We start from the raw sequence: 22,811 nt of genomic DNA, 5'->3' as shown, positions 1-22,811 counted from the left end.
CTTAAAATAAAGACCTTTCCATATCATCAAGCTGATCAATCCATAGACTGGTGGGTTGTGTCCATCTACCAGCAGTGGAGATAGAGAGCAAACTTTTGCCTCCTATATGTGGTCATGTGCTGCCGGAAACTCCCCAGTATGGTCTCTATCTCAGCAGGTGGTGTCACACACAGCAGCAGCTCTGGCTAGGCCTCCAAGGCCTAATTTTAGGTTTGTGTTGAGTGCCTGGGGTTGAGGGCTCTTTTGAGCAAGTGCAAACCTGGTGGTACCAGGTCCCTCCTTTTCTCCCCCCTCCCGCTGGCTCCGTTTAAAAAAAAAAAAAAAAAATTTAAACGTCCTTAAAGGCGTTATTTCGACGGTTTATTTAACGTTCATGCAGCTACTCACTGGGGACTACAGTTCGTTACAGCTCGGAGCTGACAGCAGGTAATTTTTACCTTTTTATAGCTGGGCAGGGGTTCCCCGATTCTTCTCCTCGTTGGCATAAATGGCGTCGGAGGGCGAGGGCGCAAAGGTCGATCCCCGGATCGCTTGAGCGCTTCTAGAGGGATGCGGGGGTCTTACAGCCTGATTCGCCCTTGTTGGGTGACAGTTTCGTGACCGATGAATGTCCCGGTCCTTCCTCCGGCGTGGCGGTTTTTTCCCGCCATAAACGCCCATCCCCGCTCCTCGCCTCCGCCATCTTGGCCGGCCACGCGCTCGGACGGCTTCTTCGTGGGCCGCCCTTGAGGGTTGGAGACATTAATGCCATGAACGCCCTTAATTTGGGCGACGGCACAAAGCGGCTAAAGTTAAGCGCCGTCTTCCCGGCGGCTCCTTCGCGGAGTGTCGCGGCCGGACGCCATTTTGGATGCGCGCATGTCTCTTCCCCGCCTCTTGCGAGCGCCGGTTGAGGGTGCGTCTAGGGCTGTTGCCCAGGGCTGCGGAAGTGCACAGTCTGGGGGGTTTCTTCCCCCGAGTTGTTTTGCTGCTGCATCTGGTTCCTCATGCAAAACGCTGCCCCTGCTGCCCTCGTCTGGTAAAGAGGTTGAGGTCCCAGAGGTAAACGCCCTAGGTTGATTCCCAGGCCTTGGAGGACTTTGTCTCCTCCGATGTAGATGAGGGCAGCGTGTCTGAGGTCTCCCAACGGTCCTTTGCGGATTCCTTGGAGGAGACGGATCCCCGCTCGGATGGAGCGGATGACCCCTCTGCAGCGGCTCTTTAGCTCAGAGGATTTGCCCCACCTGTTAGTGCAGGCATGGGCATTTTGAAGATTTCCTCTCCGGAGGACGTCTCTCCCTCAGCCCCTGTGGCTCTGCCATTATGCTGGGACGAAGCGCCCGCCTAGAACCTTCCACATGCATGATGCCATGCACTCCTTAATTCGGCTCAATGGGATGTCCCGGAAGCGAGCCTTAAGTGGCTAGGGCTATGTCCCGCCGCTATCCTTGCCTGAAGGTGAACGTGAGGCCTTTCTTGTGGCCTACCGTGGATTCTTTAATCACTGCGGTGACTAAGAAAACGGCGTTACCAGTGGAGGTGGCACGGCCCTAAAGGACGCCCAAGACAGAGGATTGGAGGCGGCATTAAGGTCGTCCTTTGAGGCGGCTGCTTTAAGTTTGCAGGCCTCAGTTTGCGGGCTCCTATGTGGCCAGGGCGTGCCTGACTATGGTGCAGCGGGCTTCCCCTCGGATCATTCCTTGAGGGCTGTTTGGCCGGCCCTGGAATCGGGCTTAGCCTATTTGGCAGACTTGCTGTATGATGTCTTGAGAGCCTCAGCTAAAGGCATGGCTCAGACAATCTCTGCGCGGCGGTGGCTTTGGCTGAAACATTGGTCTGCTGACCATGCCTCTAAATCCCGCCTGGCTAGATTGCCTTTTAAAGGCAAGCTGCTCTTTGGGGTCGAGCTGGACAAAATCGTGACCGATCTCGGCACGTCTAAGGGCAAGAAGTTACCAGAGGTCAGGGCTCGGGCTAGTACTAGCCCTGGTACCTCCAGAGGACGGGCTCAGGAAGCCCGTCGGTACGCCTGGGCAGGTCGGGCTCCTCCTGCCCTCTCTTCCTTCAAGAGGAACTTCTCCCCCAAGCAGCATTCCTTCGCAGAGACCTCCGTCCCGGAGGTGCTCCCTCCGGTCCTCCCCAGGGTCTCGTACCCAATGACGGGGCCTTGGTCCACGCCTCAGTGCAGATTGGAGGACGGCTGTCCTCGTTTATGGGCGAGTGGACCACAATAACTTCAGACGCTTGAGTGCTGGAAGTCATCAGAGATGGCTACAAGCTAGAGTTCTGCCGACCCTTACAAGACGGGTTTGTACTCTCCCCTGCAAGTCCTCCGGTCAAAGCTGTGGCAGTGCAGCAGACCTTGGACAATCTGTTCCGCCTGGGGGCGGGTCGTTCCGGTGCCAGAGAATCAGCCTGGCAAGGGACGGTACTCCTTTTTCTTTGTGATTCCAAAGAAAGGAGGTTCTGTACGGCCTATCCTCGACCTCAAGGGGTCCATTGGGCCTTGAAAGTTCGGCACTTTCGCATGGAGACCCTCCGCTCTGTTATAGCGGCAGGTGAAGGAAGGAGAGTTCCTGGCATCCTTGGACTCAAGGACGCGTACTTGCATATTCCCATCTGGCCTCCTCATCAACGCTTTTTGCGTTTTGCAGTACTGGCCGACACTTCCAGTTCAGAGCCCTCCCGTTCGGGTTGGCTACTGCTCCGCGGACCTTCTCCAAAGTAATGGTGGTCATCGCGGCCTTCCTGTGGAAGGAAGGAGTTCAAGTCCATTCTTATCTGGACGACTGGTTGATCCAAGCCCCTCTTATGCAGAGTGCGGCAAAGCTGTGAACCGGGTGGTTGCTCTTTCGAGCACCCTGAGGTGGATCATCAACTGGGAGGAAAGCCAGCTGCGCCCGACTCAGTCCCTGGAGCATCTGGGAGTTCGATTCGACACCCAAGTGGGCAGAGTGTTCCTGCCAGACAATTGGATTGTCAAGCTTCAGGCTCAGGTGGACTAGTTCCTAGTAGCCTCTCCTATTCGACTTGGGACTATGTGCAGCTGTTGGGCTCTATGTCGGCCACGATGGATGTAGTGCCTGGGCCAGGGCTCATATGAGACCACTTCGACAATCTCTGCTGCTTGCGCTGGACTCCGATGTCGGAGGATTATGCTGTACGCTCTTCCCTTGGACCCAGCAGTGCGCAAGGCGCTGAGCTGGTGGACGCAGACAGACAAGTTGTCTGCAGGAATGCCTCTGGTGATCCCGGAGTGGATTGTCGTCACGACGGACGCCTCTTTGTCGGGCTGGGGAGCCCACTTCTTGGGAAGGACAGCGCAGGGGCTCTGGTCTCCTGCAGAGGCAAAGTGGTCTATCAACTCTCCTGGAACTCAGAGCCATTCGGTTGGCGTTTTGGAGTTCATCCCGGTACTGGCGTTGAAGCCAGTACGGGCCCTGTTGGACAATGCCACGGCTGTGGTCTATGTCAACCGCCAGGGAGGTACCAAGAGCGCCCCTCTAGCCAAGGCAGACATGAATCTATGCCAGTGGGCAGGTAGCGAGCCTGGAGCAGCTGTCAGCAGCCCACATTGCCGGAGTCATGAATGTCAAGGCGGACTTCTCAGTCGCCATACCTTGGATCCCGGAGAGTGGCAGTTATCGGTTCAGGGCGTTCTGGATATCACGAAGCGCTGGGGCCAGCCGAGCCTAGATCTATTGGCGTCATCGGCCAGTTGCCAAGTGCCGCGCTTTTTCAGCAGAGGACGGGACCCTCGATCTCTGGGAGTAGATGCTCTCCTCTAACAGTGGCCAACACAAGAGCTTCTCTATGTGTTCCCGCCCTGGCCCATGTTGGGCAGGGTGCTAGACCGATTGGCAAAGCATCCGGGGCCGATAATCCTGTTGGGGCTGCCAGTGGAGCAGGGTCTGTTACATCAGGGTCCCGTGGTGATGGAGGATCCCTCCCCTTTGGGCTTACGGCCTGGCTATTGAAGCGGCAGCGTCTGAGGAAGAAGGACTTCTCAGACAAGGTCACGCCACTATGCTGAGAGCGAGGAAGCGCTCTACTTTTACTGCTTACGCCAGGGTTTGGCGTACCTTTGCAGCGTGGCGAAGCCGCTCATTTCTTCATTCACTGCTCCAATTTCTTCAGTGTTGGCATTCCTGCAAGAAGGTCTGGAGAAAGGCCGTCGCTCAAGTTCCCTTTAAGTCCAGGTAGCGGCCCTGGCTTGCTTCAGGGGCCGCCTGAAGGGTGCTTCCCTGGCTTCGTAGCCAGATGTGTGCTGTTTTTCTCAAGGGAGTTTAGCACCTGCGCCCTCCTCTGCACTCAATGGTGCCTGCGTGGAATTTTAACCTGGTGCTCAGAGCATTACAGAAGCCCCTTTTGAACCTTGTTGAGGGCATCTCTGAAAGACCTGACGTTAAGAGCAGGTCTTTTTGTGGGCTAATCACTTCAGCCAGAAGAGTTTCCGAGCTCCAGGCACTCTCATGTCGAGAGTCTTTCTGCAGTTCACTGAGGCAGGAGTGACTATTCTCGCACAGTGCCTTCCTTCCTGCCCAGATTGTTTCTCGCTTCCATGTGAATCAGCAGCTCTGGTCTCCCTTCCTTTCGTAGGAGGAGGACTACCCAGGAGAGTACTCTGCTCTTAATATCTGGATGTGAGACGAGTCATAATCAGATACTTGGAAGGGACTAATGATTTCCGGAAATTGGATCATCTGTTTGTCCTGTTGGCAGGTCCCTCGTAAGGGTCTGCAGCTGCTAAGCCTCCAGTGCAAGATGAGGTCAAGGAAGTCATTGCCGCGGCTTATGTGGCCGCGGGGAAGGTGCCGCCTAGCCAGCTGAAGGCTACTCCACTAGAGCTCAGGCGGCCCGATGGCAGAGGCCGGTCCGTCTCCTTGGAAGAGATATGCAAGGCGGCAACTTGGGCATCGGCCCATACATTCTCCAAGCATTACCGCTTGACTGTGGCGGCACGGGCGAGGCCCGGTGTGGAGCTTCAGTGTTGAGTTCAGGGATTCCTATGTCCCGCCCTTGGGTGAGTACTGCTTCGGTACATCCCACCAGTCTATGGATTGATCAGCTTGATGATATGGAAGGTAAAATTATGTATAATCATACCTGATAATTTTCTTTCCATTAATCATAGCTGATCAATCCATAGCCCCGCCCAGATATCGGTATGGTTTTTATTCTGGTTGCATTTCAGGTTCAAGTTAGTCTTCAGTTTACTTCAGGAAGACTTCGGGTTCAGTTTTTTCACTTGGATCTTCAAGAGTTGAGACGAGGTTTGTGTTACAGTGAGCTGCTGCATTCCTCTCCCCTCCGTTTCACGGGGCTGGATTGAGACATAAATTCTGCCGGCACTCCCTCCGCTTCGTGTCGGTGTAGGGCAGTTTTGTTACCCCTCCCGCTTCGGCGGTGCTAGGGTTCAGTCAGCTCCTCCCGCGGTTGCAGTTGCCAGGATAAGCCAGATCCCCCCGCATCGGCGGGTGTGGTGTCCCTCCCCCGCTCCACGGGGATGCAGCTGGACGGATTCCCTCCCCCACTTGTGTGGGATGACGTGGGTACATTCCCCTCCCCCACTTGTGTGGGGATGAGCTGGTTCATTTCCCCTCCACCCGTTTCGGCGGTGGTGAGCTGGGCAGAGTGTCCCTTTGTGGGTGTAATTCTCTAAGTGCTGAGTCCTGCAGATGGAGCTTTTGATACGACAATACTGAGGAGTTTCCGGCAGCACATGACCACATATAGGAGGCAAAAGTTTGCTCTCTATCTCCACCTGCTGGTAGATGGACACAACCACCAGTCTATGGATTGATCAGCTATGATTAATGGAAAGAAAATTATCAGGTCATGATTATACATAATTTTAACCTTCGATTCTGGCCAGGAACAGGTGATTGTAGACTTTAACAAGCACTATTTCAGTTGAATGAAGAGGGCGAAAGCCAGATTGAAGTGGATCAAGAATATCTTCAGATGAAAGACAGGCAAGACAACGGCGGTGAACAAGCATGTTCAAGTACCTTGAATAGGAAAGGGAGGGTGGAGGGGCGATAGTTGGAAGGACAGGTAGGGTCCAGTGAAGGGTTTTTGAGGAGTGATGTGACTACGGCATCAGTCACAGTGGAAAGTGAAAGATTGAGAAGATGACATTAGGGGAGATAGTGCTAAGTAGATGGGTGAGCATAGGATCAGAAGAACAGGTAGTTAGTTTCGAGGAGGAAAGAAAATGTTCAGTTTCCTCTTCAGTGATTTCAGAAAAGGAAGAAAAGGAGGCAGGGGTTGAAGGAGGGTTGAGAGAATAGACTAAGGGAAGAAAAGGTGGAGGTGACTTGGTTGAGAATTCAAGTTTAATCTTGTGAACCTTATCATGAAAGTACTCAGCCAGTGTCTGGGAAGAAAGTGAAGGGGGAGTTAGAGGTGAAGGAACTTTGAGGAGAGAGTTCAATGTGGCAAAGAGACGTTGAGGGTTTGAGCCAAGAGAATTTGTCAACTGGTTGTAGTAGTCCTGTTTGGCAAGAGCAGACTGGAAGGAGGTCAGCAAGAATTTGAATTGTATGAAGTCAGCATGGGCACGGGATTTCAGCCAAAGGCGTTTGGCAGAGCGGGCACAGGAGTGTAGGTAGCGGATTCTAGAGGTCAACAGAGGCTGGGGTTTTTATGCCTTACAGGATGGGGAATGGGAGGAGCAAGAGTATCCAGAGCTGAGGAGAGAGTAGTATTATAGGAAGAGACAGTCTCATTGACAGACTTGGATAACATAGTGGTTGAGAAGAGATTTGAAACACTGGAGGACAGAGTAGAAGGGTCAATAGCCTGAAGATTCCTAAATGTATTTGTGGAGATTAGACGGGGCTGGGGGGGGGGTGTTTAAGTGTGAAAGTTATCAGATGATGGTCAGAGAGGGGAAGAGCAGAGGCACAGAAACTGGAGTTGGAGAAGAAAATAAGATCAAGACAGTGGCCATTCTGGTGGTGGGGGTAGTGGAGCACAGTTGAAGATTGAAAAAGGATGTGAAATCAAGAAACTGAGTAGCATAACAGTCAGAGGGATCATTAGCTTGAATGTTAAAATCCCCAAGAATGAGGGAAGGAGATGAAGGTTCAAGAAAGAAGGAAAGCCAGGCGTCAAAGTCAGTGAGAAAGGAATAAAGGGGCTTATCAGGGGGTCGATAAATGACTGCCATCCGGAGAGGCAGAGGAGTGATTAGACGGATGGAGTGGACTTGAAAGAAAGAAAAGCAGTAAGACTGGGGTTGAAGAAGAGGTTGAAATATACAGGAGGATGAAAGCAGTAACCCGACACCACCTCTGCGTCCAACCAGGCGAGGAGTATGGGAGAAAAGGTAACCTCCATAACACAGGACCACGGCTGAAACAGAGTCTTAAGGGCAAAGCCAAGTCTCAGGTAGGGCAAGCAGATGGCGAGTACGAGAGATGAAGAGGTCGCGGATGTAGGAAAGTTTGTTGCAGACAGAGCGGGCATTCCACAGAGCACATGAGAAAGTCAGGGAAGGAGAGGAGAGGACAGAAATTAGATTGGAGATATCATGGTGTGATTTGCACGAATAGGAATGAGAGCTGATGTGGAGGGCCAGGATTGGGATTGATATCCCCTACGGAGAGCAGGAGAAGGAGCAAGGAGAGTAAGAGAGGCATGACCAAGACGACAAAGGTGAGATGTACTCAGAATGGAGATGGGAATGGAAGGAAAGGTGAAGGTTGAGAGCTGAGAAGTAGGGAGAAGACAAAAGAGATGGTGAGATGATGAAACAGAAGGTGGGCATAGGCGGTCGGTGGCCCAACTGTTTGGGGAGGCTAAAGGGGGCGGGATTAGGGGTGGGGCCAGGGGTGGAGCTTAAATCCATAATTGTCTGACAAAACACAGAAAAAATAAATAAAAATAAAAGTCACAATACCTTTTATTAAATTTAGATATTAGATATGTATCATATGTCAAAGAATAAAGTGGTTGCTCAGCTGCAAAACACTATGCACAAGTTTGTGCAAAACATACTCAGAACCTTACTGTACCATAAATATTACACTGGGCAGAACCTAATATACCACCCATACGGAAAATGCAGACCGTCAACAATATGAAACAAGGGATCATAATATCACAATTCTCATGTAGAGCCACAAAACATCCTAATTCATGTTTAATGTGGGATAAAATGCCATACATAAGTAAATAAATATAAACTTTTAATGTTGAGCACCTGATTCTCAAAGTGGACAACAAACAATATAGGAAAAAAAACCTCAAAAGCATTAGGGGCTTGCTTGGCTTATATAGCCCAGGCATTTAGTTATGTTTAAACAAAGAGATCTGCATGAAACTTACAAAAATAACAAATATTTATTTTTTTTACTTCTTTGTTTTAAAACCTTCAGAGGCAGTCAGCAAAACAGCACCTTACCTCTGTCTCCTGAAATCCAAGCGGTGCAAATTTTTCTAGAAGGCAGTGGGAGGGAACATCAGACTGACTCTCTCAGTCTTCTTCTTGCCTCCTTTGTGCCTGTCCCGTGTGGAACAGTACACCATGGGACGGGAGCGAGCTGACTGGCTGCTGCGTGTGAGCTGAGGAGGACGAGCCCAGCCAAGGGCGAGGGGCGAAGAAAGAAGAAGCTGTAGCAGCAGAATGCAGAAAGGCACACAGGACCGGTGCCGGTGAGAGTCCGAGCGGGCGGAACTCAACTGCCTGGGGCCTGGGCAGGCTGAATTTGGGATGGCGCGCGTGTCCGTGGTGTCGGCATTGTGGTTGCGCGTCGGCCTGAAAAAGTCTTGATGGGCCGAGCGGCGAGCCCCGCAGGCGGAACTAGGGGCTGATGCGGTGTGTGTCATGACGGTCGTCGTCGTGGTCGGTCTTGGTCCGACCTGTCAATCAAATCCAACGGTCTTCCGGCTGGGGAGGCTAAGCCTCCCCAGCCTCTTATACCGGGCGCCTATGAAGGTGGGCATTGTGTTCCTGCAGTATACAGTGCTTTCAGGTGGAGACAGAGATTGGGAAGAGACAGTACCAAGAATATCCTCACAACCTTCTCTGGGGTGACTCCCAGGTTCACCCTGATCCTCTCAGAGCTTTGCTCCAGGTGACCAAGCCTTACAGGTGCCTGGAAGGCAGCTGTTGGGCAGAGTAGGGAATGAAAGAGTTTCATAGCTTTCTTTTTTTTTCCATTTGAGAATTAAAGTATCTTGCTTTGACGCTTTTTTTTTTGCTTTCATTAACTAAAACTTTATTTACTCTGATATGAATTTACTGTGTTATATGAATGTTTTTTTTTGCTACCTGTTATGGTATCATTCATATTCTGCTGACATTGTATTTCTGTTATCTGATGTTTTACAGTGTTGTTAAATGTTTATTTTTTTTATACTCTTGCATGTTAGTCCTAGAGTTCAGTTGGTCATCTCCAAGTTTACTTCATTGATTGTATTTATGCTTTTATATATGATCATTTTACTATTATGCAGTTTGTCAAACTGTACCTGTGTACACCACTTTGGGTGAATCTCTTCTTAAAGGTAGTTAAGAAATCCCAATATAGGATCCAAGATGGCCGCAAGCTGATAGGTCGCAGTGACTCAAGCTCCTAAACATGCCGAAACGGAGAGGACGAATAGCGGGCAGGGCTTCCACGCTAACACCCTCCTTACCTGGTCCGTTGGACCGATACTTGAGATCGCAAGGAGCCCATCGTGTAGGAGGTTTGATACCAGATGTACGCGCCGGCGAAACGGAGAATTTGGCGCTCTCTGGACTTGAAGTGACTCTAAGCCCCGTTGAACGCACTCCTCCTCCCCAGCCGATTGGCGCCAGTTCCTTCCTCCTGGATTCGAGGGTCTACTCCCATAGAGGTTAGGGGCCCAGAAGAACGCCGAATCGAAGCCTCCCTTACTACGGAGGTAGGATTGGAGATCAGTTTGCCTGTGGAAACGCTGCAAACCGAGGGGAGAGAAGCGGAGGGACAAAGTGAAGACATAAACCAGCCTGTAAGGTTTGAATTACCTAAAGAATTTATGATTAAACCTAAAGATGTGACACTTGAAGCTTTGTGGGATTTGGTTTCCAATCTGGGACAAGTTTTCCTTAAGCAGATTAATGATCTTCACCCTAAAGTAAAATCTTTGGAAAGTAACTTAGGGATACAAGAGCAACAGATTAAAGATTTAAATGGGAAAATTACCAACTTGGATCAGAGACTTGTGAAACTTGAAACTTTACAACCTATTATGGTGAAAGACTTGACAAGCCTTAGAGACAAAATGGAAACTTTTGATAATTATACCAAAAATCATAATCTCAGATTTATTAATTTTCCTCGACTTCAAAATGTAACTCCTATAGATATGCTGAAACGCTATATGCGTGAAAATTTATCAATTCCTGAACAGAATCTGCCACCAATGTCTATGGTGTATTATATTCCTGGGAAAGGAACCTCTTTACCCGAAGCTCCGATTGATGTCTCTTTTACTTGAGACTTCTGATACCGAATTGGCAACTGCGGCTACATTAGTGGCCACGGTGGCATTATTACCAGATAAGAACTGGATCTTTCGTTTGTTTTTCCGTAATAAAGATAAACCCTTTTTGGGTTTAAAAGTTTTACTTTTTCCTGATGTCTCTAAGGAGACTCGACGACGAAGGAAACAATTCTTGCTCCTTAGGCCTGAGATTTTGCACTTGGGGGGTACCTTCTTTTTAAGATACCCCTGCAAGTGCATAGTAAGGCTTAGGGAGAAAAAATATGTATTTACAGAGCCGTCTCATGTCCTCGCTTATAACCTCAGTGAAAATGGAAAAGCGTTAAATATAATTGTGCTCTACTTAACAGCTTTTGTATAATTTCTATTGATAATTTCCTATTTTTGTCTCCGTTATTTTCCTGAAATCTTGGATCATAATTATGGACTTGAGTATAATTTTTCCTTGGTGAAGCTTAACCTTCACTTTTTTTTTTTATTTCCTGTTTTATTATTATTTACAATTTTGTAAATTACTAGATACTTTACCTGAACAAGAAGATTGTCTTGTAATATAATGGAAAATCTTAATAAAAAAAAAGAATCCCAATAAATAAATAAAACCTTGCAGTTTTTTCAACATAAAGAATCATTTCATGTTTTATGAATGTTTCTCTTTGCAGAGCTGAGTGTTGGCATGACCACAGAAGGCATTGACGTGCGAAGTGTTGGAAATACTTTAGTGCTACATGAAACAGCACTTATTGAGGCCTTTAACCTGAAAGCAGCTATTGAATATCAGTTGAAAAATTGTGAGTTTGCTGAGTCAGATGGGTAGGTGTGTCAAAGTGTTGTAAAATTTTTCTTCTAGTTTAAAGAACTTTCTGGAGAATGTCCCTTTTCAGATACACTGCAGTTTCAAGTGTCTTTAGTTGGCCAGTTATAACTTAATGGAGCAATTTCCAAAACATTACAGGTACTTACAAGGTCCACAGGTGCCCTCATTTGTGATTTTGTACTAGTTCTCAAAGGGAAAATATACACTTTCCCCGTGAAAATCAGTTAGGGATTAAGCACCCACAGAGGCTTCTAATTCTATTTGCTTTTTTTTTTTTTTTTTTTTTGTTAGCCATGTTGTTGCCTACTGACTTGGCTCTTCCCTATCTATCACTGGGGATGTCTCCAGTTAGTGTGTCTAAAAGTCTATACATTGTGGATTGAGCATATACTTTTACCTGTGAGGGGTAGGGTATGTTTCAAACAGCTAATTTATATCTTAATAGCCATTTCATACCTTCTAGCAGTATAACAAACCAACAAATAAATGCACCATGGTTTTTGGGTTTAATTATTCAAGTCTTAATACTCTTGCATACTTTTTTTAAATGATACTTAAAGATACAATATTAGAAATGTGAAAACTAAGCTCATAATAATAAATAATAATTTCCTGTCACTAGACGAATCTGCCCAGGAAGCTCTGACAGACATGCCACCGAGATCTGAAGAGGTAAGAGCATGTTTCTTTAGGTAACATGCCCTCTGCTGTGGAAACAGTATAGAGCAAGATAGGGAGCAAGCAGCTAACATAGCAACATGCACAGGGAATACCCCTTAGGCATAGGCATAGTTTGACTACTTTGTTTGAGGGGCAAGGGATAGAGAGTTCAGATTGCTAATCAGTCCCTTATCAGTACATTTTCTTCCCCTCCCCTCAAGTAGGCATTGATTAGTTTGCTCTCTCCCTTCTATTTATTTTGTTTTTCACCTTTTCTTTGGGTTTTCCTTTATTCCCCTATACGCTTCCATTTGCTAGTTATCCTCCTCCCTCACTTTTCCACACATGTTTTCCCTCACCTCTCCATAATTACATTCATTTCTCTCATCTCTTCCTTCACCCTCCTTCTTTGCTTCTATCCTCTACACCATCCTCATCCTCTTCCTTCCTTCTATTTCTCTCTGGTGAATATTTATTTTGTATATGCTAAAAATCTGACTGACTGGGTACCTCCAGGACCAGATTTGGGAAATACTGGCTTAAGTCGTTTTCCAGTATCTCATATCTATTTTCGGTTTCTTCATTCCTCCCATCTTCTTCCCTTCATTTTCTAAAACACTGATCCTTCTGTTTCAGCTTTTTTCTACATTCTCTATTTGCCTTTTAGCTAGATTTTATTCCTCCTTTTCCTTTCCAGCCAGTGTCTCTTTCTACATCATATGCTTGCTTCTCTAGTCTTCCCATTTCACCCCATGTCATTTCCATCTTTCAGGCACCTTCTATTCCCCATTTCTACCCTCTATACTCATACCCCAATCAGTCTCATCAACCCCTGCCACTCATCCCCAAACCACCTCCAGAATCTTACCACCTTATCCAGGCTTCCAATCCCCTTTATACTTCCATTTCCTCTCTCTTTTACCTCCTTCAAAGAGTTTTCCCCTTCCTTTGTCTCTCATCTTCATAACCCTCTGCCTCTTTGTCCCCTTTCCCCAGCATCCATTGTCTTACTTCCCCCATCCCTAGGATCCATTCCCCCATTTACCCTGCCTTTCCTACTTGACCCAGTAACCATACTTTGGCTCTTCTGCTCCACTTCCACTGCATATGCCCTTGCTTTGTCCCTGCCACAGTATCTGTCCTCCTTTCTAACTGCCAAGCATCAACCTCCTTCGTCCATTGCCACTTGCTAGCATCTCCCTCCTTCTCCCAAATCCCCTTCTCTCGACTCAGTTCCCAGCCCCTATATCAGCCCTTTGCCCAGCATCAACCTCTTTCTCCCAATTCAACCCCCATCCCCAGCATCTGCCCCTTTTCCAATCCTCAGCATCTGCCAGTCAGCCTCTTTCTCCCGGCCCCACAACAGATCCTTAACCCACCCTTCATTTGTCAATGTCAGCATCTGTCTCATCCTCCTACCTTCCTCCCAAATCCAGCATCTCCACTTATCCCCTCTGTCTCCCTCAGAGCTGACTCAAAGGGTTGTGGCACTCTGTACAACGCTTTGCTTTTAAACCCCACATGAGAAGGTGCCTGTGTGGTCTGATCATTTATTTTTCCACTTGTGTTGGTCCTGCTTTCTCTTTCACTTCCTCTTGCTGATTTTCTCCTAATTACTTTCCAATCTAATTTTCATTTTCTGTTTCTACCTGTTCCCTGTCTTCTTCCCTGCCTCCCCTACATCTATCTCTGTATTGATCTTTTTGTTTCACTTTTTCTCTTTCTTTCAGTGCCTTTTTATTTATCTATAGCATCCCACCCATCCCCTCAAGTAATCGTCTCCATTCCCGTCCATATCTGTAACCTTCAGAAGTAGATATTTAATTTATTTATGCTACTGAAATACATTAGAGCACCAGTATACCTGCTACTGGGAAACTGGAACAAGATGGACTGTTAACAGATTCCTATACAGACAGCACATGCCAGCAGAATCCTTTTCCTTAGCTGCAGACGCAGAACATAACTCTTACCTGATATGAGCTGGTTTTTTTTTTTTTGTACATTTGCACCCCGCACTTTCCCACTCAGGCAGGCTCAATGCGGCTTACATATACAGGTACTTATTTGTATCTGGGGCAATGGAGGGTTAAGTGACTTGCCCAGAGTCACAAGGAGCTGCCTGTGCCTGAAGTGGGAATCGAACTCATTCCCCAGGACCAGAGTCCACCACCCTAACCACTAGGCCACTCCTCCATTCCTAAATCTAACCCTTCAACTGTCCCCTATCCCTGATATGTCCTGTCTGTCCTAACCCTTATCCCTTACTTGTCCTGTCTGTCTGTCATAATTAGATTGTAAGCTCTATCGAGCAAGGACTGTCTCTCCATGTTCAAGTGTGAAGCGCTGCGTACGTCCGGTAGCACTATAGAAATAAGTAGTAGTAGTACTGATACAAATAGGGAAACCACAAAAAACATGCAGACAAAAACTGAAAGCAGAGATACAGGACTTCATGTCATGCAATACCAAAGAAACAGAAAAAAATGCATGTCCTCCTGTACAGTGCAAAATAAAGCCGACAGATGTAAACTGTCAACACCGACATAATTCAGTCACTAAACTGAAAATAAAATTACTTTTCCAACTTTTATAGTCTGTTGATTTTATTATTCCAATCATTTGTTCCCAGTTTTTGGTTCTGCTTTCCTCTGTCTGTGCTCTGAACTTTATTTCCAGGGCCTCCTTTCCATTTGCATTTTCATTTCTCACCTCCTGCCCTATGTCTATTTGGTACTGATCTTTCATATTCAGCTTTCTTTGATTTCTCTGCCTTCTTCTCAAATCTGTCTTTGTTTTCTTGCTCTCTTCCCTTTGTGTGCAGCCTTTCTCCCTTTTTCTCATCCTTCCTTTCCCTATATGTGCAGCCTGTCTCCCCTCTCCTTTCCCACCTTAAATTGTCCAGCTTATTTTTTCTCTTTCTTCTACCTCCCGCTCCCCATGTGCCCCAGCATAAATCCCTCTTTCTCTTGTCTCTTCTAGATCCCCCAAGGAGGTTAGATTGAGCACTGGAGACAGTATGAGCCTATCTAACCCCTGAAGCCAGTAGGAAGAGCTTGCCACCATTTTCGCTCACCCAAAACAATAGCAAACGCTATTGAAATCAGTATCAAAAGATTATTAGAATAATGGACTGCTTGTGCGTGGTCCATCTGAAAAGTCAAAAGCTGTTCCAGTTAGATAAGCAGTGCCATAAAAGGTAGAGGACAAAATATTTGTTTTACTTTTTTTGACAGCTTTTTCGTTTATTTGAAAGTTTCCAATATTTGGATATAAATGTAATGAAGCAAAAATTGAATATCACTAAAACAACTTAAAAATTTATTGTAGCTGGTACAAACAGCAGTTATAAACTCTCTTATTTTGTGCTCATGTATTTCCGCTGTATGCATTTGGCTGGACCGCCGGGGCAACAGTGGAGGTGCACTCGTGTTTGTGATCTGTGGGTGAATGTTATGCTTCTTGCTTTCTTCGTGATAGGTGGAGTGTACTATCTCATGTCATTCACATTCTCTCTCGTTCTCAACACAAGCTGTGTTTCACTTTACTATCGCGTCATCAGGAGAACTTATAGTATCTGACTCGGAGTCCTGCTCCCTTGTTGTATAATAGTCCAAAATATAAAATTTGCAATGTTGTTATTACCATATTAGTTAACCAATGAAACCAATACTTCCTTTGTGTACATCCACATATTGCACAAGACGGCATTCTTGAAAAATAAATGCGATCAAATAGAAATGGTACAACAATAAAGAAGATAACGTTGAGAGCAGCTTATAGGTCTCCTGTTCTCAATCTAACCTTCTTGGGCTCCCCTACCTCCTGTGGCCCACTTGCGTTTCAAACCTGCAGCCCGGCCCCCACCACTTCAAGCCCGCCCCACCCCTTCAAACCCATAGCTCCTTCCTTCAGCGGTTCTGAGCACTAAAAAGAAAAAGAGCTGCTGATACAGAGTCGTGTGCTACAACACTCGCAGCCATTCTCTGCCGGAACCTCCCCTACTGCAGCAGAAAGTGTGTCATACTGGGGGAGCTCTGGCAGAGCCAGGCTGCGAGTGTTGCAGCATGCGGCTCTGTACCAGCAGCTCTTTATCTTTTTAGTGCTCAGAATCGCTGTTGGAAGGAGCCACGGATTTGAAAATGGGGGGAGGGAAACGGGTCATGGAAGGTGGGGGAGCCAGGAAGAGACAAAAGAAAAAGGTAATTTATGCTGGGGTACGTGGGGAAAGGGAAGAGAAGGAGGCACCGGTTCAGCAGCGTTTTGGGGGGGCAGTGCTTCCTCTGGCCCCCCCCCCCAAACTACGCCCGTGCCCTTAGGCTTCTAGAAAATTCTTTTCACTTGCAAATAAATTAACGCGCTCCCTTCACACACCCACCCTCAACTACGCCCATGCCCTTAGGCTTCTAGAGAATTCTTTTCACTTGCAAAAAAAAATTGTGCTGTATAAAGTGAAACTTTTTATCCCCCTCCTCCTTGCTAGGAAGTCTGGACCTCCACTAATAGCAGCTGAATATCTACTACTTAAAAGGATATTCAGATGATTTGTGCAGTTTTGAAAAAATGCCAAAATTTATTTGCAAGGGCTCAGACAAAGATATTCACAGAAAGCAGAACCATTTTGTACTGTCCCTTTTCAGGACCCCCTCTGCCCAGGCTGGATTAAGGCACAGGCAAACTAAGCATATACGTAGATCAAATGCTTTTTTTCTATGAAAAAGGGTGGCAGTATTCATACAAGGCCAGCTGTAGTGGGTGGGGTGGAATCTGACTCTATACCCCCACAATAGCCACACTGCTTGCAAACCATTCACAGAATGGAGCATAGGTTCGTCAGGACTTTGAACAAATATGCCATGTTAGTACGTGTACTCGCATTTAAGTACCGTCGGAGAAGCGCATGCTCTGTTTAACTGCATGCCGTAGCTCTCGGTCCTGTTTTTGGCGCCATTAATGTTCTATGGGGGAACAAACGTCGGTTAGCGTACCACTGATAAGTGCAAGATTCGCTTATATGCATGGGTTAAGACCGCTCTTCTGCAGTAAAGACTCTGCATAAGCTCATGCACGGAATAGGGAAGCCGATTGGCGCGTGACAAAGGGTCGGTAAATTTGAAATCTCGTTGGTTAACTGCCACAGGCAGAATAAGCGAAAGAATGTTGTTAGAGTGTACACTGGAGTCGTTGTCGTCGTTGCGCAACTGTAAGACTTTAACACTGGCTGAAACGAATAGAAGTTCTTAAAAAATTAGAAAAATATTGCTAAAGAAATATGGTGTCAATACCAGTCAAATTCACGTATCTTGAAGCAGAAAGATCAGCTTCTGGAAGACTGGCAAAACAGTACAAATCCACACCCGGAAACGGAAACAGGCGGGAAAAGCTGAGGATGTAGAAGATGTGCATTCTTCTGTGGTTTTCTCAAGTCAGGAGCAGACAGTTTCCTGTCAGTGGTCCCCTGCTTATGGAGAAAGCTAATCAGCTAGCTGAAAAGTCTTGGACTAACTGAATTCAAAGCCACTGTTGGATGGTTGGAAAGATGGAAGGAGAGAACAACATAAAATTCAAGAAACAGCATGGTGAAACTGATGACTTTAGTGCTGGAAAATTGGGTTGTTTCAGTTCTTCCTACCATCTTGAACGAGTTTGCACCTCGTGACATTTTCAATGCTGACAAAAAACGGTCTCTACTAGTGAGTGATTCCGATGGGAACACTTGCATTCAAACAAGCCAGAACTACAGGAAGTAAAACGTTGAAGGACCGACTGACGATCCTCCTTTGCTGCAATATGGATGGGAGTGAGAAGTTGGAACCACTTGTCATCGGAAAGAGCAAACAGCCCATTGCTTCAAGGATGTTAAGCGCCTTCCTGTGTCATATGAGGCTAACGCAAATTCATGGATGGACTGGGGAAATTTGGAAGCAGTGGCTAAAGAAGTTAGACACTAGAATACGGGCACAAAAGCGTCAGATTTTGTTGCTTTGTGATAATTGTGCTGAAAAGTGATGATGTCAGGCTGTCTAATGTCAAGGTGGTCTTCCTGCCACCAAACACTACCTCTCTGATCCAAACTATGGATCAGGCATAATAGCCAATTTCAAACAACTTTATTGGGCTCTTGTGCTACATCGACTGATGAGCATTATGGATGACCAGACTAGCAAGGATAAACGTTCTGTTGAACTGGCTCATATCTATCTATCACTGTTGGATTCCCTACATATGCAGAAAGAAGCCTGGAATCATGTTACACAGGCAACCATTGTGAACTGCTACAAGCGGGCAAGCTTTGTTAGGGATGTGGAGAGGGACGAAACAGATGCAGCTGTTGCAAACACATCAGATGAAGGCTATTGACATCCCAGCCGGTGTTACTGAAGAGGAGTTTCATCACTACGTAGCCGTTGATTATGATCTACAAACGGCTGACGACAGCACTGATGTCAGGTATATGCGCCTACACGCAGGCAACGGCTGATGACGAAACAGATGATGAGCAGCAAGGCACATGCTGAAGAATTCAACAACCTCCTGTCACTTTTGCAAGAGCGTGCAGAGTTGCAACACGTTGTGGGCCTATCTGGAGACAACTGGATGTCAATGCTATGACAGTTTTTTACCATCTGGCAGACGTAGTCTATGGAACTCACAGGCACAAGAGTGTATAGAGGACTATGACTGATTACTTCAAGTAAGTGTAACGTCGTTAATGGAGACGGTATAATGTCAGTTTAACGGAGACTGTATACTGTACGTATAATAAACAGTACTGTACATATGTTTATCAGATGTCAAGCTTCTTTGGGTCACAACGGTTAAGTGCAAGCTCCGGTTATCTCATGTATTTCTTTGGTCCCAGACCCTTGCACTTAAGCGGATTGCACTGTACTAACTTCCAAATCAAGGGCCTTACCTGTGAAAAGGCAGCAGGTAGGCCCTAGAACATCAATACAACTATTGGGAAAGCTGAGGAAACCAGATTACTACAGATTGCTACATAAAAAATTCATCCTAACAGAATACCTGGCATGGGACGTATACACACATGAAATATGTAGAAAAAAAATTATGAAATCCTAAGAAGCCAGACTTGCACGTAGTTCAACAGTAGAAATATGGGACTTACCTTGACGTTTTCCTCCCTTCCTCTTTGCCCTTTCCTAGATTTTTCTCTATTAGTAATTGTTGATTTTTCTACTATGATTGGATGTCCTTTTCCCTGTCAAATATTGTAGTTCTTTTCCGGCTTTTATTTATTTATTTTAGTCTGTAAACCTCCAGTTCTACAAATTAGTTTGGGTGGTATAGCAAGTTCTTAGGAAACTATAAAGATGCATTTCCCCCCCTGTACTGTGAAAAATATGAAGAGATAGATGTCAGGGATAGTGTTAAGAGGGTGCAACCAGGGCAGTTGCTCCTGACCAGAGAAGGCCCCAAGTTTGCCTGAAGTTGAAGAAAGCACAGCATGGTAGTGGGCTTTGGAGTTCCCTCCCAACTTTTTTTCTTGGCTCCAGCCATGTGTACACCAGGTCTGGCAAATGTACATTCCAAAAACCGACGTACGTAATTATTATTAAAACATACATTCTTTTTCTACTTTTGTTGTCTAATCATTTATTAGTCATATGGGTCCTAGTCTTTGGTTTCTGCTTTCCTCTGTCTTCTCTTACCTAACTCTCTCTTTGACAGGATCTCATGTACATTTGACATTTCTTCTCTCTCTGTGTCTACCATCCATCTTCCCTCTGTGTCACTATCATCCCCCTCATATCCAGCATCTCCTCTCTGTCCATGTCCATATCCTCTCCTCATGTCTGGCATCACCCCTCTGTGTCCATGTCCCTAACCTCGTGTCCGACATTTCCCTTCTGTATCCCTATTGCTATCATAGAACAGAAAAAAATGACTGCAGATAAAGAACACATGGCCTATCCAGTCTGCCTATCCGTAACATCTACTATCTCCCTAGAGATCCCATCTGCTTATTCCATGCTTTCTTGAATTCAGATACAGTCTTTGTCTTCACTACCTCCAACAGGAGGCTGTTCCATGCATCTACCACCCTGTCCATAAAGAAATATTTTCTTAGGTTACTCTAGATTCTATCCACTTTCACCTTTATTGTATGCCCCCTCATTCCAGAGCTTCCTTTCCATAGAAAAAGACTTGCTTCCTGTGTATTTATGCCACGGAATTATTTCAAAAGCTCTATCATATATCCCTCTTCCACCTTTCTTCTAAAAGAATACATATTGAGATCTTTAAGTCTGTCCTCATACACTTTATGGCGAAGATCACTCACCATTTTAGTAGCTACCCTCTGGACCGACTCCATCCATTCTGCCCTTAGATGTTAGGTTGGAAACTGATTATTTATGCTTTCAAAAATTTATGACAGGTTAGACTACTTTATAATGTAAACTTACTTATTTAGATTTGTATATTCCTAGAAATATTCTTGCTTCTTGCTGCTGTAATCTGCGAAGAACCATATAGTTGGGTAATAGCAGAATATACTGTGTTGTATTGTATTCTACGTAGGCACTATCGCCTTCTTTTTCCTTCTGGCCCTTCCTCTCCCTATACACCCAAGCATGTTTCTAGATTTTGCTGTGAACCTTTTCTACCTGTTTGGCCACCTTAAGATCATCACTTACATTCGCCCAAAGTTCCGCTCTTCTTTTGTGTACAGAAGTACGTCACCCCATATACTATACTTCTCCCTTTGGTTTTTGAAGCCCAAATGTATGACCCTGCATTTTTTAGCATTTATTTTAACACCATCAGGCAAAATCTTACCAGACAGACCTTTTGAGATCTCACTTAATTTAATAAATAAATAAAACAGACCAAGGACCAATCATTGCAACACACCACTAGTAATATCCCTTTCCTCAGAATGAACTGCATTTATCACTACCCTTTGTCTCCTTCCACGCAACCAGCTTGTAACTGATGTAGTCACTTAGTGGTATACCAGGAGCCCTCAGTTATATTAAAAGTTGCCTACGTGAAACTGTGTCTAAATTTACTAAAATCTAAGTAACACCACATCTAATGCCTTCCTTGGATCCAATGTCGAGTACCTGGTCAAAGAAATTATGCAGATTTGTCTGACAAGATGTTCCTTTAGTAAAACCAGCTGCCTCAGGTCCTGCAGCCTATTGCGTTCCAGAAACCTCACGTCCTCTCTTAACAGGGTTTCCATCAATTTACTCACCAGGGAAGTCAGACTAACCTGCCTGTAGTCCCAACTTCCTCCTACTTCCATTTTGTTGAGAGGGACCATATCTGCCCTTCTCCAGTCCCTCCAAGTCCAACGCGTGATTAAAGAAGCCTTGAAAAGGTCAGACAGCGGAGTTGTCAAACTTCCCTAAGTTCCTTCAATTCCTTTGGATGTATCCTATCCAGCCCATCACTATCTACCTCTTCATGAACACAGTCCGTCTGAAAATTGTCACAATCTACCACACTTGTACTCCTCTTTGTGTTTTTCATCTGCGGTCCTACTCCCAGCCCTTCATCTGTGAGCACAGAACAGAAATATTTGTTAAGCAGTTTTTGCTTTTATCCTTTATCAGCTTCTGCATATTGCTCTCCTCACCCTTGTGTCTCACAATACCACTTTTGGCACTTCCTTTTTTAAACTAATACATAGTAACATACATATGTATCTAAAACATGTTTGTCCCCCTCCCCCCCTCCATTTTACCATATTGGTGTTTATCTTTGCTCCCGGAGCAGCATGGTGTGGGCTGGCAGTGACTTTTTGCACCAGAAGCAGCTTGGTTTGAGCGGGCAGTTTTTCCTTGCATCAGGAGCAGCACAATTTTATCAGGCAACAGTTTCATGTGCATCAAAAGCAGTGCAGTTTGAGAGGTTGCAACCAAAGATGGCCATTAGTATGGCAACACCTTCAGAGTATGTGAAGTATTTCTTTTGCTGTGGCACCACTGAGACAGCACAGGGCAGTACAGCACTTGCTGTGTGGCACTGGGATGAAGTGACTGGCTCATGGTGGGGGGAGGCTCGAGCTGTGATAAGAGAGTGGGATAGAGGTCTCTGAGTTGAGTTCTGTAAGGTCAGTGGTATCCACAATAGCATATCTGATGCACATGGTAGCATGAAAGTGGTGGCTAGCTTGGAGCCTCAGAATAGTGATTAACTTCTTCTGTTCTTCTGATCCTATTTTGGCAGGAGATTTTTAGGGTGGGTGGGGATCAATCTTTACTTGGGGGTCCTTTGGGGTCAGGGGACTTGTTTTCCTCAGCATTTTCACTCTTGCTCGATAGGGTCTTGATTGAACTAGGATCAAGAGGCTTCTGTAGGTTTGGACCTAGGAACAGTGCTCAGCCTCCTGTGGAGGCAGCCTCGTTTGCATGCCAGAGTGACTGGGAAGTATAGTTGACGGCTGCTGGTGGGTGATCAGATTGCTGGATTTCATCCACATTTGCAGACCGAGGAGTTGTCCCCTCGTGACCCCTTGGGGAGGATTATGACCCTTTGGTGGTTCAGCCCTTCTAGAGGGAGGAGTTGCTATCTATGATTGCACAGGCATTGGAGGCTCTCAGCATGTCAGAGGAGCTGATGAAAGAGCTGAAGACTTTTGGGGACCCTGTTTTGGAGGGGCTTGCAAGTCTGTGAGGCCTTTCCGGTCCATCAGGCAATTAGAGCCTTCATCTCAGTGGTGTGGGAGATTTTGAAAGTTGTCTTCAATGGCAGGGCCATGTTTAAGTTAAATTATTTGCTCCTGAGGAGAAGAAGCTTAAAGTACCTAAGGTAGACATTTTGGTTTACTGCAGTAACAAAGAAGACTTCCGTCTCTAAGAAAGACACATGGCACTGAAGGACCTGCAGGTTTGTAAGACTGAAA

The 22,811-nt window shown here is 46.2% G+C and overlaps 1 protein-coding gene across 1 annotated transcript in view; it reads left to right on the top strand.

Moving 5' to 3' along the window:
* The window catches only part of LOC115475488 (tetratricopeptide repeat protein 30A-like), a 119,687-nt gene that overhangs the window by 41,698 nt on the left and 55,178 nt on the right, over window positions 1–22,811 (top strand). The window contains 2 exon segments of the mRNA XM_030211278.1: window positions 11,121–11,249; window positions 11,898–11,947. Coding sequence (XP_030067138.1) covers window positions 11,121–11,249; window positions 11,898–11,947 — 179 coding nt within the window.

This window comes from Microcaecilia unicolor, chromosome 1 (assembly GCF_901765095.1).
Source record: "Microcaecilia unicolor chromosome 1, aMicUni1.1, whole genome shotgun sequence".
Taxonomy (NCBI): domain Eukaryota; kingdom Metazoa; phylum Chordata; class Amphibia; order Gymnophiona; family Siphonopidae; genus Microcaecilia; species Microcaecilia unicolor.
Note: the sequence above shows the minus strand (reverse complement) of the source record. Positions and strands in the feature narration are given on the sequence as shown.